Below are 14,721 nucleotides of genomic sequence, written 5' to 3' on the forward strand. Positions count from 1 at the left end.
GTTGGGCTATTGCATTTTGGCTACCCTAGGCCTGGGCATGAAGGCTGTTTTCTTGAAATGAGGGATTTATGGCCTCGGGGCACCTGCAGCCTCAGATGCCAATTATGTGTGTATGTGGTACACTGAGGCTGGGTGGGGAAGCTATAGCCTGGATTTTCTCCACTTTTAATGAATTTAGCCCCCATCTCTTGGTCTCTCAAGGTAGTTGCACTTTCATCCTCATTTATGTGTCTGGCCCAATTAAGGGAGGATGGTGAGTGATTTCCTTTATTCCTAGAGTTTCCCTGTCTGACAATTCTCAGCACCATTTTTTTGTTGGTTTTGAAACTTTGAAAAAAAAAAAAAAAGGAGAACGAAGTACAAGTGGTGCCTGAGACCATTAGTCTGTTCCCAGTACCATCCAGAACTGGGAAATTCTGGTGCTTTGCTGTCTATGGAGGACAAACTGAACTACACCTCTGTGTCAGTATACCCCAAAAGAGGCTTCAGCCCTTTGCTGATGTATCTATCAATGCATACATCAGGACATCATGTAACACATGTCAAGAAGCTCATACACACTGGAGGCCATTCCCAGCTCTGCACATCAGAGGGAAGGTGCCTGGTCCAGGCCATGTGCAGTTTGAGAATCCAAGCACAGAATGAAGCATTGATCTCATCTCATCCAGCCTTATTACCCCAGCATCTTCTGCCATTGCACTGGAGGGGTTGCACATCCTTGTTGGAAAGGATGGGTTTATGGCCCAGGTTCTCCTTCAGTCAACAAGTGACATTTATAAGACAGAGAAACTCACTACATGGAGAGCAGATGGCATTACCAGTCATTTAACTCTGACTCGTCCACTGAACTGCAACATCACTGCATGGCTGCTTGGTGAAGGGCTACCCAGTAGGCAGCATTGTCTTGTACCTTTTCAGGTGGTAGACATACCTGTTTGGGGTGTTTTTTTCATAGCATAGGTGTAAGAAAGCAGCGGCTGGGTTTGGTCCTGTATCATGCCCCAACTGATGCAGCACCTTTATCTCTTCTCGTCCTTTGCCATCATTATCTCCATGGTTTAGGGATTAACTATTTTTAATATCGAAGTCCTGGGACCTTGCTGATATGCTGGAGGCTATCTGGGGCCTATGATAAGACAACACCTTTAGATAGGGAGGTGGGAAGGGGGAAAAAGTAGTATTTCTTTGACATCGCTGCATTCGTTTCATTCTGCTTCTGCTACCTTAGGCCTTGCAGGTTTTTTTTTGGCCTTTCTTTTTTTTTTTTTTTTAAACCAGAAAGAAAAAATAACTCTGACTTCAATATTTATACTAGAGACCCAGGAGCTTATAATATAGCAGTAAACTGTCTCTTTTGAGAGCTCATCAAGACTGCAGTATGATGGATAGACTCCTAGCCAGCTGCACGGTGGTAATGTTCCAGAAGACAGCATTACCTTTTTTTGATAGAGTACCTACTCTTTGCCTACCAGCTCAGGATCTCAAAGCACTTTGTAAAAAGCAAGAAATTAAAAGTCTTGCCATGGCTGAAACAGATAAACAGTTGTCCTTATCACTGAAGAAAATAAGGCACAGGGAAGTCAAATTACTTGTTTGCCCCCAAGATCAGATGTAGTCCAGGAGACATGGGTTTTAGTGCTTTTATTTTTCACAGGTGGGCATCCTGAAGTTTGGGGATAGTCCTGTATTTTTTTATTTGCTGCTTTTTTTAAAAAAAAAAAAAAAAAAAGATAGAATACTGGGGTTTAACTGACTTTTAACAGTGTTGTATCTGTCTTTTTTTCCTGTTTTCTTAGGTTTGAACTATAATAGTGCATCCATTGCTATCTAGAAAATGTCTTATGGATCCATTGATGGGAGTGGATTTGGGAGCAGGAATCCATTTGGAGGCCCTTCAAGACAAGGCTATCAACCTCTTGGTAAAGTATTGATCCCTTGCTGTAATTTATTCTTCTTGACTCCCTGGAGACTGAAGTTTTACTTGCTCATGCTTAGTGTGGCTGGTGCATAAATATCACACTCTCTTCAGAGCTCATTTCTGGTAGTGATTTTCAGAAGTGAAACCGAAACGTCTATTGGATTTGATTTATATGATCAGGCACCACGTCTTACCATGTGGTGAGTTGACCTTGGCTGGATGGTGGGTGCCCACCAAACTGCTCTATCACTCCCCTCCTCAGCAGGACAGGGCAGTGGGGGGAGGAAAAAAGATGGAAAAAAAAAAAAAAAAAACAACTTGTGGACCAAGACAAAGGGAGTTTAATAAAGCAAAAGGAAAGCCCGTGCATGGAAGCAAAGGCAAACCAGAGAGTTCTACTCAACTTCCCATCAGCAGGTAATGTCCAGCCACTTCCCAGAAGGTGGGGCTTCAAATACAGGTAGCAGTTGCTCTAGAAGACAAATATTGAAATAATGAATGCCACCCCTCCTCCTTTCTCAGCTTTTATTGCTGAGCAGAAGTCATATGGTATAGAATATCCCTTTAGTCAGCTGTCCTAACTGTGTCCCCTCCCAACATCTTGCCTCCCAACCAGCCTACTGGGTGAAGCAGGGGGAATGTTGGAGGGGATGGCCTTGGTGTTGTGCAAGCGCTGCTCATCAGTAGCCAATGCACTGGTGTGTTACCAACATCTTTTCTAGCTAACAGTACAAAGCACAGCACTATGAGGGCAGCTATGGGGAAAAATAACTCCATCTCAGTCAAACCCAATACATATGATCAGGACTTGAGGCTGCAATGTAGAAGAGTCGTGCTGATGAGGATTTTGGATGTGTTTTGGGGGGACTAGGAGAAGAAATGTGGAATATGCCCTAGACTTGCTTGCGTCTTTCCTCATCTCCTCAGCGTCTTTTCAAGAAGTTTGTCTAAATGGTTGTTTTATGGCTGGCTGTGGCTGAACTGATGATGGGATTATATGTGAAGATGTGCAAAGGGCAGCAGGCTGTGCTTCCACAGAGGGTAACTTAACTGTTATGGAAGCTGCTTGAATCTGGTAAATGTGCTGGAATGTGACAACAGGGTCAAAAACTTGCCCAGGAAATGCTGAACCCATGAACAGTGGCTTGCAAATGGTTGTGGACACTTTTTTTTTGTGGCGTTTTTTTTTTTTAGCAAAGACCAGATGTGCTTTCCTTACCTGTTTTCCCCTTGTCCCGAAGGACTCTAGAAATACTGAAGTAGAAGAGAAAAGCATCTAGGTGTCAACCTGTGTATCCGAAATGGTCCCAAATGTACAAGTCAAAGCTGCACTTCACAAAAGCAAATTCATAATGTAACTGTTGTAACATAGAATCATAGAATCGTTTGGGTTGGAAGGGACCTTGAAAGACCATCTAGTTTCAACCCCACTGCTATGAGCAGGGACACCTTCCACTAAACCAGATTGCTTCAAGTCCCATCCAACCTGGCCTTGAACCCTTCCAGAGAGGGGGCAGCCACAGCTGCTCTGGGCAACTGGTTCCAATGCCTCACCACCCACACAGGGAAGAATTTCTTCCTTATATCTAATCTAAATCTACCCTATTTCAGTTTAAAACCATCACCCCTCGTCATATCCCCACCCCTGATCCAGAGTCCCTCCCCACCTTTCCTGTCCCCCCTTTAAGCCCTGGGAGGCCGCTCGAAGGGCTCCCCAGACCCTTCTCTTCTCCAGGCTGAACCCCCCCAACTCTCTCAGCCCGGCCCCCCAGGGGAGCTGCTCCAGCCCCCCCAGCATCTCCGTGGCCTCCTCTGGCCCCGCTCGAGCAGCTCCGGGTCCTTCTGCTGTTGGGGGCCCCCGAGCTGGCCCCAGCACTGCAGATGGGGTCTCATGAAAGCAGAGTAGAGGGGGAGATTGCAAATGTTCTTCAGGAAACATTTCACTGTTTTGCAAATAGCTGTTCCCCCTGGATGGAAATATAAAAGGAGCATAGAGGTTTCTCTTGGTTTTGTGTTTTCTTATGACTCTGAGTGTAATTATGATTATTTTTTTTTGAAAAGGGAGAAGGTATTGAAGTAAGTGTGAGTTATCTGTTCAGTAGAAAATAGTGATTTTTAGGCTATTCTACAAGGCAAAATTAAAGGCGTAAAACCAAGAAAGAATGAGATACTTGGGCACAGTGAAAGAACCATAAGAAAAGAGATTGAAATGCGGACTAGACAAATGATGAATCTGAATGCATTGTAGTTTAGGTTAAAAAAATATGAATACTTATTGTTCTATATGAAAGGACCACTATTTTTAATGCAAATGCACAGAATAATTCACTTTCAGTCTCTAAATATTTTAGGAGATACTTCATTGTGCCCAGCTTGCCCATCATTTGATCGTTACTTGAAGCCACCCTCAAGCAGCTGACACAGAAACATCAGTTTTCTTGAGAGCACCATGGTTTGCTGCCTGGCTGGAGCCTATTAACATGTTGGCTTATGTCTTGCAGTTGAATTCTGGCTTCCCCTCCATGCCTGCACACACAGTCTTGGGTGGCATCGCGATGAGAGCATCTCTAAGGTCCTCCAGAGCTGATTTTCCCAGCAAGCCAAAATTGGTTGCAGACTTACTAAATACTGAGTTGGCCCCTTGACTAGGCATCCCTGTGGAAAGGATTGAAAGGGAAGGAACTTGACTACATTGGCCAAGGGCAACTTGGAGAAAATTTTCTTTTTTCTGTGTGTCTCAGAGATGTTACATCTGAACTTGCGTAGCTCTCCATGCCCCTTCGCCGTGGAAGACTGAGTAACACGTGCTGGATGTCTTTTGTTGTAGTATCCCCAAATATTGTCATTAATTAAGTGTCAGGAGAGAGTTATGCAACACTAATTGTCTGCCTCCAGCTTCTGAAAGACAGGTGAATGGCTTGCTAAGAAAAACTGCCCACTGCATTAGATCATGGTATGGCTGGAACAAAAGAGCGTGGCTTTCCTGCCTGTGTACGTATGTCTGCTCACAGTGGGGGCAGACCTTGATGGACATGTTCTGCGTGTGCTTCAAACCTCCTCTTCTTTTTATATCTAATAAATAAATAAAACCAGGTACCAGCATCCCTGCGGATAGTTACTGTCTGACAGTAGCATATGGTCCAGTGGTAATATTCAGACACCCAACAGAAAAACCTGAGATGCTGCAAAAATAAAGGTGATGGGGATGGCACTGCTTAATAACCTCTCAGTAATAAATTGTCATGGAAGTCACATACAAAGAAGAAGCAGTTTTCGGCAGCGCCAACTCACCCAAGGACCCAGAGGCTTGTCACAACAAGTGGTTGTACAGTGGGATGGGAACAAAAAAAAATGCTGGGGACTTAATTTTTGAAATCTTCAATTTCATGAAAGAGAACAAAGAAAAGAGGGCTCAGGTTTTGTTTGGGTTTTTTTAAATGAGGTGTATTACTACCAAGATGGTGTCATCTGTCCTAATACCCATCCATCCATCTTGGCTGCGTTTCCTCCATGCTCAATCCAGATGTGCTCCCCAGGCTGGGAAAGATTAATTACTTCACGGTTCCTCCCTTGGCCCTGGACTGATGCAATGATGGATGGACTTACATCCCATCATCAGGCCGCGTGGCGGTTGCCCTTGCTGACCAGCCGAATTAGAGAGATCCGCAGGCTCTGTTTGGAGCAGTTTTGAGGGGAATCCCAATGGCAATTTTTTAGGGGAATTTGGTTTGCCTGGGACTCCTGGGTGTCAGACAACTGTGGTTACAACTCTGCTTTTCCTGGTGTTGCTGGATATCCAGGATTTCTTGAGGGGAAAAAACAATTATACTTTTTTTTTTTTTTTTTTTTTTTCTATTGGAAATTGTTAGGAGGAAAGAGAGACTGTGCTCAGCGAAACTTAAATGTTCTGTAGCCTTAACCAAGGAGTACCCTAAGGTGTGTCACAAGGGTGACCACCAGATTACTTGGAGTATAGCAGTTTTGGGGGTTGACAGTGTCATCCCACAGCCACTGAAGAACAGTGAGGAGTAGCAAGTGGAGGCATAAGTCATGTTTTGTTGCATGGTTTGCAGTTGTGAGTTATGACCTCCTCCATCAGAATCTGCATTTCATATCCTTGCTCTGCTCCCAAAAATCCATGTAAACCCAACTGTTTCCCTGTTTCCTTGTAGGAGCTTCTCTGGGCTTCGGCCGTGCATTGTTGTATAGAGAAGTCGGAAAGTAGGTAATAGAAAATTGTTGTGTTTTTTTTCTTTTTTAACCTGAGAAATGAAAAAGATTGAAATTACTTCAAAAAAAAATTTGTTAAGTAATGTGACGTGTCTAAAATAAACAGAAACCAAACACTGTATAGCAGCAGAAATTAAACCCTGAATTCTTACAGTTTTGATGTGTGCAAACATGCACTCTACCGTGTTCACCCTATTTTCCTAAATCCATCTTTTTGTGAGGAAAATGAACAAAAGCTGCTGTCCAGAGGGGAGGCATAGAGATCAGGGAATTCAAATAGCTTGAATTAAAATGCCACAAGCCAGGAAATTTTTAACACTGCTTTTATTAACCTTACTGTGCCCTGGACATTAAATCCCAGATTTGAGAGGGTGAGGGTAATTTCGTATTCCAGAGGTGCAATGTTTCTGGGTGCTCTCAAGGGACCATTGGGTCAGTGCTTAATTTTACTGTGACTTATGCTAGACCATTTTTCCTTTAGTTGCTCATGTAAGTATTGTGCGGGACAGTGGCCAGAGTTGTACTCAAGATATATCACCCATGCGTCTTTAGCCTTGTCTGCTAGGTTGGTTATCTTGTCACAGAACAAAATTAGATTGGTCCGTTCAAGTTGTTCTTGGCAGCATTTGCTGGGTATATATCACCTAATTACCATTTCGATACTTAGCAATTGTTAAATGATTTGTTCTAACATTTTTCCAGGAATCGGGTCTATAATTTTCTTTGCTCTCCCCTCTCTACTATTTACCTGCCTCTGTGGTGCACCAACCAACTCTTGGGTGGAAAGTCACATGTAAGTTCCGGCAACGATATCTTTGTCCTGTCTTAGCAGTTGGACCATCCTTCTGTCCGCTCCAATCCTATTTTGTTCTTTTCCTAGCAGTTCTGGAAAGTGCTTTGTCCTGAAAAAAAAAAAAAAAAAACATCATGGGGTTCATTGTTGCCTCCAGGTTGGCAAAGTTGCGGAGTTCATGTGCTGCATGGGAGGGAATTGTTCACCCCAGCCATGACCCCTTTCGTGGGACGGGGATTATAGGAGCTCTGCTGGAGACCCAGGGCCAGTGGCTAAAGCTGGCGTAGATGTTCTGGAGACAAAACTTATTCAAAAGCTCACGTACAAACCGGCACTGTGGCCTGACCACCACGTGGTCTCGTTGCAGCTCTGGGTCTGATGGCAAACTGTGGGAAAGAATCCACTGCCAGGTTTGCATCTTGATACTGCAAAGTGCTGAAGCACATAACAAACTCTTAAGTACACAAGGAGTCCCCCTGAGGTTAATTAACATTAAGCGGGTGGTTAATCCTTTTGCTATAGTGGGACCTGTATACTGCTTTATTTTTGCATTAACTTCTTCAATTACTTCCAATACCTGCAGTGCTCTGTTAAAGGGACACTGAAACCCTTGGTCACTGTGGTGCACAGTGTTGTGCAGAGGGTCGGGAAGGTGGACTAGGTCTGGCTGTGGCAACTGTTCCACACTGGAGCAGTGAGGGACCCAACCATGCACTTAAATGTCCTTATTATAGAGTTTTAGAAAGAGTTAAAAGCAGTGAAAAAAAGCAAGGACAAAAATCTTTGAATGTTTTAGGCAGATTCAAAGCTACTATGCAATATTAGGTGTTGCTTATTCAAAAGTTAAAGCCTTTGAAAACAAAGGATTGGACCATGTCTTGGTCGCATTCAGTAATATAACCAAAATGTGCTTTGCAAATGGAGTTCTGTCAAGCGTAGAATGGAAGGAAGGACTTAAAGTGTGACCTTCTGTAGCACCTTTTATCTGCCATGCATAGATAGCTTCACAAATATTACTCCGAGGTTACCACCTGGACTGTAAATGAAATGGTCTTGACACCTTTATACAGCACTAAACAATAAAATGTCAAATGCTGTGTAAAAAGTTTCTGAGAGTCTTAATGATTGACTTTTGCTTCTCAGACTTGCGTCCTGTCATATTTTCTTGAATTTATGGGGACACAGAAGTAGAGGAATCAGCTGTCATGGTAAATAAGTCATTAATTGGCCTGAAATAAAGTGCAGGTCAAAGCCTAGATGCAAGCAACACAAAAATTCATAATAAGATGATCTTTCCCACTAGAGAGCCTCAAAAAGCTTTTTATTTCTAGGCAGCTACAGAGGAATTATTTCATATTGTTTCTTTGCTATTGTGCAAGACTTCCAAACATTATAAATTTAATTCCTTAGTCCAGTTTCACTAAATTTAGAGGATATTCTCTGTTTTACATCCAGTTCCTAGAGATCTTAGCAGTGATTTAATGAATTAATAAGCCTAAACATAATAAAACATATTAAAGAATAATGAACATGTTTTATAGCAAAAGGAATTGCCAGGAGAATTAACTTTCATACACGAATTAAGTCTGAAACTGTTTGTTTTGAAAACCTCTGACCTATCCCTTATGGCACTTCTAGCATTATAATAATTTTTTTGCTGTAATCTCAGTATTTCGGAGAAGCTAAGTGGTTATGCATGTATTTATATAACTAGCAAAACCAGAACACACTATTGGAATAAATAAGTTTTTTAATTAAATATGTGAGGGTGAGCTGACAACTTCATAGCATTTAAAAAAAAACCAAAAAAACAAACAAACAAACAAACAAAAAAAAACAAAATCAAACAAACAAACCAAAAACCTCTTGGGTAAAGATAAACATTTTTTTCCCAACCGTATTTGCTAACCTTGGTCATCCAAAGTATTTTACTGTAAAAAATGTAAAAATCATGCCGGTGGTCCCAATCTTTAAGAGAAAATCAGAAAGCAAGACACTGGTCTCTCCTTAGGGCATCGTTCAGCTGGAAATGCATTTAAACATCTCATCCTCTCAGAATAGCTTGCTCCATTTTCCACTCAATTACAGTCAAATTAAAAGTAGTTTAAGGAGATCCTTTCCCTGCAGTCTGCTTGTCGTATGGGCAGAGGTACCTTGATAGGGAAGGCAGAGCAGAACAGACATTCTGGTGGTTCCCTTAGTTTCCCAATGGGTGCCTGGCCATGAACCCAAGACCTGAAGCTGTCCTGAGTTTTCTTTCCAGGTAGATATATTTCTCTAAAGGAGAAGAGTCTGTCTTGTGCTTCAGTTTCAGCTCCTGAAATTAATACAGCTCAATGTTTCTTTTGTTTCTGGCTACTCTTGTAGCTGGCTGATCTCTGGGAGAGGCAGTAAGCAAAGGCTTCTCCTTATCTCAAGCACAGAGCAAAGAAAAGTTAAGTTTTATTAAAAAAGTAAAACACAGCTATCGCCTCACATGAACTTTGTATCAGCTCTTGTTTAAACTATTCAGACCTGGACAAGACATCAATGCTCCCAATATTTAGTACTGTCAGCTCAATCCAGTTTTTCTTTCTCACTTTTCTCAGTTGCTCAAGAGCACTACTTCAGTTAGGAGAGCACAGAGGTCTTTGCTTTAGAGCCCTTGTCCAACAAGCCACGAGTGAGTGCTTGGCTGTATTCTGAAAGTCCTGCAAGTGCTGCAAGGCTTCCTTTACATTTTCAATACCCTTGGTCTTGCACCCTGTGCTTTGCATCCTGTCCTTTGCATCTTGGCAGTACCAGATGCTTGGTTCAGCAGCTTTTTTTCTTAAACTGTTCCTGCAAATTATCATAGAATGTCTTAGGGTTGAAAGGGACCTTAAAGATCATCTAGTTGCAACCCCCCTGCCATGGGCAGGGACACCTTCCACCAGACCAGGGGGCTCCCAGCCCCGTCCAACCTGGCCTTGAACCCTTCCAGGGAGGGGGCACCCACAGCTGCTCTGGGCACCCTGGGCCAGTGTCTCACCACCTGCACAAGGATGAATTTCTGCCTTATACCTAATCTAAATCTACCCTCTTCCCATTTAAAACTGTCACCCCTCATCCCATCCCCACAACCCTTAATCCAGAGTCCCTCCCCACCTTTCCTGTACCCCCCTTTAAGTACTGGAAGGCTGCTGGAAGGTCTCCCTGGAGCCTTCTCTTCTCCAGGCAGAACACCTTCATCTCTGTCCTCATAGAGGAGATGCTTCAGCCCCCTGATCATCTTCATGGCCTCCTCTGGACCCACTAGAGCAGGTCCATGTCCTTTTCGTGTTGGAGCCCTCAGATCTGGACATAATACTTCAGGTAGGTTCTCACAAGATAAGCGTATCCGAAATAAGTCTACCTGAAGCAAGACACAGTTGAAATTAAGCAATAGGATTACTCCATGACCTTGTGCGAACGGTCTGTCCGTGCTTGCTGAATGGGGATCCGTGGGAAATAAGCTGAGCTTGGAGTTCTTTTTCTGTGTGTTTGCTTTTCCATCAGAGCTCACCGTGCATGTCCCAGTGCCCGCCCGTGTCTGCCATGCAGACGTACTAGCAGGGAGGCTACAGTCTGAAATCAGTGGTGGGCTGGGTCAGTGCTTATTCTCAGTTTTGCTTTTAAAGTATCATGTCCAGTGCCGCTGGGGCAGTGTCTGCATCCCACTTCAGTTCATCCAGTTGTCTCCCAGGGAGAAAGCAGAATCAGGCTCCAGACAGGCTAAATGCTCTGGCCAGCATTTTTCCTGAGGTTCTGCAACTCATTTGATGCAACATGAAGGAGAGAGTCCCCAGATTTCATTGGAAAAGGTGGTGTCCAGGAGCAGGCTGTCATTGCTAGCACAGGTTTATCTATTCCATGCTGTATTCCCTTCTTTGGAAGGTACAGGTAGTTTTTACTGCCCTTGTGGCTTGCTAAAAGTTCTTTTTTTTTTTTTTTTTTTTTTTTTTTTAATGTGTGTGTTTGTGTGTGTGCACATCAGGAAATGAAGAGAGGTTGAAATTAAATTTGGGTTGGTCTGTCCTAAGTTGAATTGCAAGTATGTTAATGTGCAGTGAGTGATCGAGTGCATGCTGTCTCCTCTGCTATTGCTGTAGTAACCCCAGTAAATTTGGAAATGGACATCACTGAGCATTGGAAGGAGACCTAGAATGGTATCTGGCATGATTTTGCTTTGTCCCAAGCAATCCCCAGGTACAAATCAGACGTTGGCACAGCTCAGGGCGTTAGCATGGTGAGACTGGGCTGCAACATCCTGAGCTTTGGCTGCAAAGCAAACTTTATATTAACTGTATTGCCTCAGGGATTATTTTTTTTCGTTGCAGAATTTCTGATTGGGGTTTTGGTTGTAGGAGTGAACAGATCCAAAGGATCTGAAACCTGTGATAAAATTTAGGAAAGGAAAAACTTAACCTTTGCTGCCTGTGCTGTTGTAATATGGAAAGTGGGTGATGCGGGGCACATTGGATAAGATGAAGCTCGGTGTATTTTCCAAGTTGGGGTATATTTGCATCTAGTGTTATGGGCAAAAAAATAAATATATATAAACTATCAAAAATCTCTGTGCATGAAAGCATCTTGTAGCCCAGCAAGTTATTGACCTTTCAGAGAGAACCTACACATCCAGGCCCTGCTCCATCACTCCTGCTTCTGCCTGAAGATCTCTGAGCCTCCAAGGAGGAGGATTTTTCTCCTTGTTTCCTTACACAGCCCTGGAGAGGCCCATAGCGTCACTTGGGAACATCTGGCTGAGTCACCTGCTCCTCTTAAAAGAAAAAAAGGTTATGTACTTCTTTACCTACCTGTAAGACAGAGTTAAGGTGTGTATTTTTAAATGGATAAACATAGATTTATTTTAAAACTATGTGGTACCTGATAGCCAATCTATTGTAAAATTTCTTGTGCTGGGATTAATGCCAGTTTGAGACGTATATTTTTATTTCTTTCCTGAAAGCATGTCTAGAATACTGAGTCTGGAAGCTGCAAACCACTGGTTTTCAGCACCGAAAGAGGAACACTTTTTTTGACATGGGAGGAAAATTGTTTTAAACTTTAAGGTTCTGGAGTTCAAAGTGTTGACCTTCCAAGTTTTGGTCACCTCTGCCACTGATCTGTAGTGTGGCCTTGTGCAAATCTCTGAACTTCACGGTTTTCTTGTTTTCTTCCTCTCGTGCTACCAAGTACTAGCTAATTAATTAAATTCTTAAGGATTCTTAATTGATTAGAAGAACAGAATTTAGCATCATTTGTGTATGTTTTTTCTTTCCTTTTTCCCTTTGAAGACACAAATGGAGATATATAATATTTGTTCCTGCCAGCAACATGGTAATGGCGATTTAAACAGATACTGAAATACTGCAGTGGTGGATTACTGTTCTGAAACCAAACTATAAGGAAGTATTTGTTTTCAGAAAGTACACAAACTTACTTCTATGCACTGTAAAAGGTAGACAGAGGTGACCTAAAAGAATTTGGGTTGAGTGGGGAAAAAAAAAAAAAAAAAAAGGAATAAAGCTTTTATTCATATTCTCAGTCCAGAAATATAATTTCTAACTCTCTTCTTCCTGGTTGACGTTTGCTTGGAGACAGGCACTGGCAGCTAGAAGTGGGCAGGGATTAAAAATCAACAGCGAGGAAGGATTCAACAGATGTAAGCAGGTAGATTGGGGATTAGGGTGAATTAATGTGGAATGGAAAGCATTTAGGAGCAAGAAGGGATTTTAAATTGGATGTTAGGATGTATGTGTTGCAGGTCTTCCTTGAATTTCTCTGTTAGACGTGGATATTAATGGTTGGGATTCATGAGCACCTTTAGTAGCTGTTGATGTGGCTGAAGGTAATGACAGTCCTACAGATGGTTGTAGTGCTGTGGAAAAAGCACCTTAGGTTTTGAGGTGTGCAAGTAATTGTATAGGCGTGTCTAAAACCAATTTGCCATTGCGTCCTGATCCCAAGCTGGAAAAGACAGTGTGAAGAAGGGAGAATAAATCAAAGCCCTGCTGATTTATACGTAAATGACCAAATGCAATGAGCTTAGCCAGGAAAACAGTGCAATGTTGGTTACACTTGACAGCTCTCCTCCTGCTCACCCCTTGCACTGCTGAACCATGGCATGGCAGTGGGAAAGGCAAGTGGAAAGTTCATGGTCTCTTGCCCCTGTGGTGGCTGGAGGACGGTTCTGCTCTGTCCCATCCCAGCAGCTTTTCATCCCCTGCAGAAAACTAGTTTTATCCTCATTTGATGGATATAGGGGATTTGGGTCATGAAAAGATGCCTTGCTCACAAACCAAACCCATGGCCTGCCTTGTTTCCCTTGGGGATTATATCCTAAGGTTTGAAGCTGGTATGATTTCCATGGAAAAGACTTTCTCCTCCCCATTCCTGAACCACAGGGTTTTCCTTAGCTAGACTACCTTGCTGTTAAATCTTGATTATTCCCTTAAATCAGGGACCACTTTATCCACTGCAGTTTCTTGACTTCCAATTCACAGGGCTTTGCTCTCATCCAGCGCTGGCGATCCTTTGAGCTGAGCTCTTTCTGTCCTGGGCTCGTCCCTCAGCAGAACTGCACATGAGCTTTGCTGATGGGACTTGCGGACATCTGCACAATAGGAAAGGTGTAAACTTGCTTTTAAATTTTAAAGGAAGTATTTGAATAAAGCAAAATTTGCTAGTGAACAGTTATGTAGATGTGGATTTTCTTTCTCTTCTTTTAGCAGAACTGGATGGTTTCTTAGTCTGGAGAAGCACTTAAAGAAAGTGTAATTTCTTCTGTCCTGTAGCTGTGGGAGGTTGGTACAGGTTGTCATCAGAGACAATTTGACTTTGCAGCTTCTTCCCTTGGCTGAGATGTAAATGAATCAGCTGGAGAGTGAAGTAGGGCAGGTTTTTACCCTCAGGGTACTGCTTCTGCATACCTGGATGTCAGGGCTGGAGAAACCAGTCCTGAAGACTTGAAGACTGTCTTGAACCATAGATCATGCTGTTAGTAGTGACTCTTCAAGCTAGGAAGAGCAGGGCCTTCTCTCACAAGCTTTAATTCTGGCATCTCAAGCAGTACACACATTTTATTCTCTGGTTTCCATGTCTTTCTGCAATGCAAATGCTTTCTTACCCCAAATAATTCATTTTTTTAGAGAAGTTCAGGGTCAGAGACAGACACTTCTTGTTGTTTTAAGATTATTTTCCATTGTTATCCATGTACCAGTCCACAGACTCACAGGGGATGGACAGAATGGCTCTCGTCTGGTGACACTGGGGAATGTCCCCAGTTCTTCCAAATCGCGGAGCACCTTCCTTGGGCTAACGTGCTATTTTTAGTTTTAATTGGGCTTAGTCTATCTGAGAAGCTTGATCCTTTTGTCCCTGGCAAAGACCCACACATCTAGCAGCCAGGCATGCTGCCATCTCACCAGATGGCTGGCAGGGCAGTGGCCAGCACAACTGTGTCACGTCTCCTCAGCCTGACAGTACACATTCCCAGGTGACAGTCACCATCCGCTTTGAACTTAAAGCACACCTAGGGACTGGCTAAACCTGTGTGCCAGCTTTAATCCAGCCCCACGTAGCAGTAACTTCACTGAACACTACGGAAATAATGCCCACAAATGCTTTTTAAGGAGGTGGGGCTCGCTGAGAAGGTCCTTATCTTTGCAGTGTGCTGGGTGAGCAGGAGGTTGGCTTTGGGGTGCCCTCTTATCCAGAGCCCAGGCTGGTTTCCTCCATCATCTTTGGATGAACCAAGTAGAAACACGTTATTGGGATGTCT

The 14,721-nt window shown here is 43.1% G+C and overlaps 1 protein-coding gene across 10 annotated transcripts in view; it reads left to right on the forward strand.

Annotated features, from left to right (window-relative positions):
- TSNARE1 (t-SNARE domain containing 1) overlaps positions 1-14,721 on the forward strand; it is a 491,281-nt gene that overhangs the window by 109,422 nt on the left and 367,138 nt on the right. For all 10 annotated transcript variants that reach the window (XM_042786051.1, XM_042786060.1, XM_042786057.1 and 7 more), the window contains one exon: positions 1,797-1,919. In XM_042786051.1, the coding sequence (XP_042641985.1) occupies positions 1,835-1,919 (85 nt within the window). In that variant the 5' untranslated portion in view covers positions 1,797-1,834. The remainder of the gene's footprint in view (positions 1-1,796; positions 1,920-14,721) is intronic.

The sequence above is a fragment of the Tyto alba genome, unplaced genomic scaffold (assembly GCF_018691265.1).
Source record: "Tyto alba isolate M040663 unplaced genomic scaffold, T.alba_DEE_v4.0 Super-Scaffold_9, whole genome shotgun sequence".
Taxonomy (NCBI): Eukaryota; Metazoa; Chordata; class Aves; order Strigiformes; family Tytonidae; genus Tyto; species Tyto alba.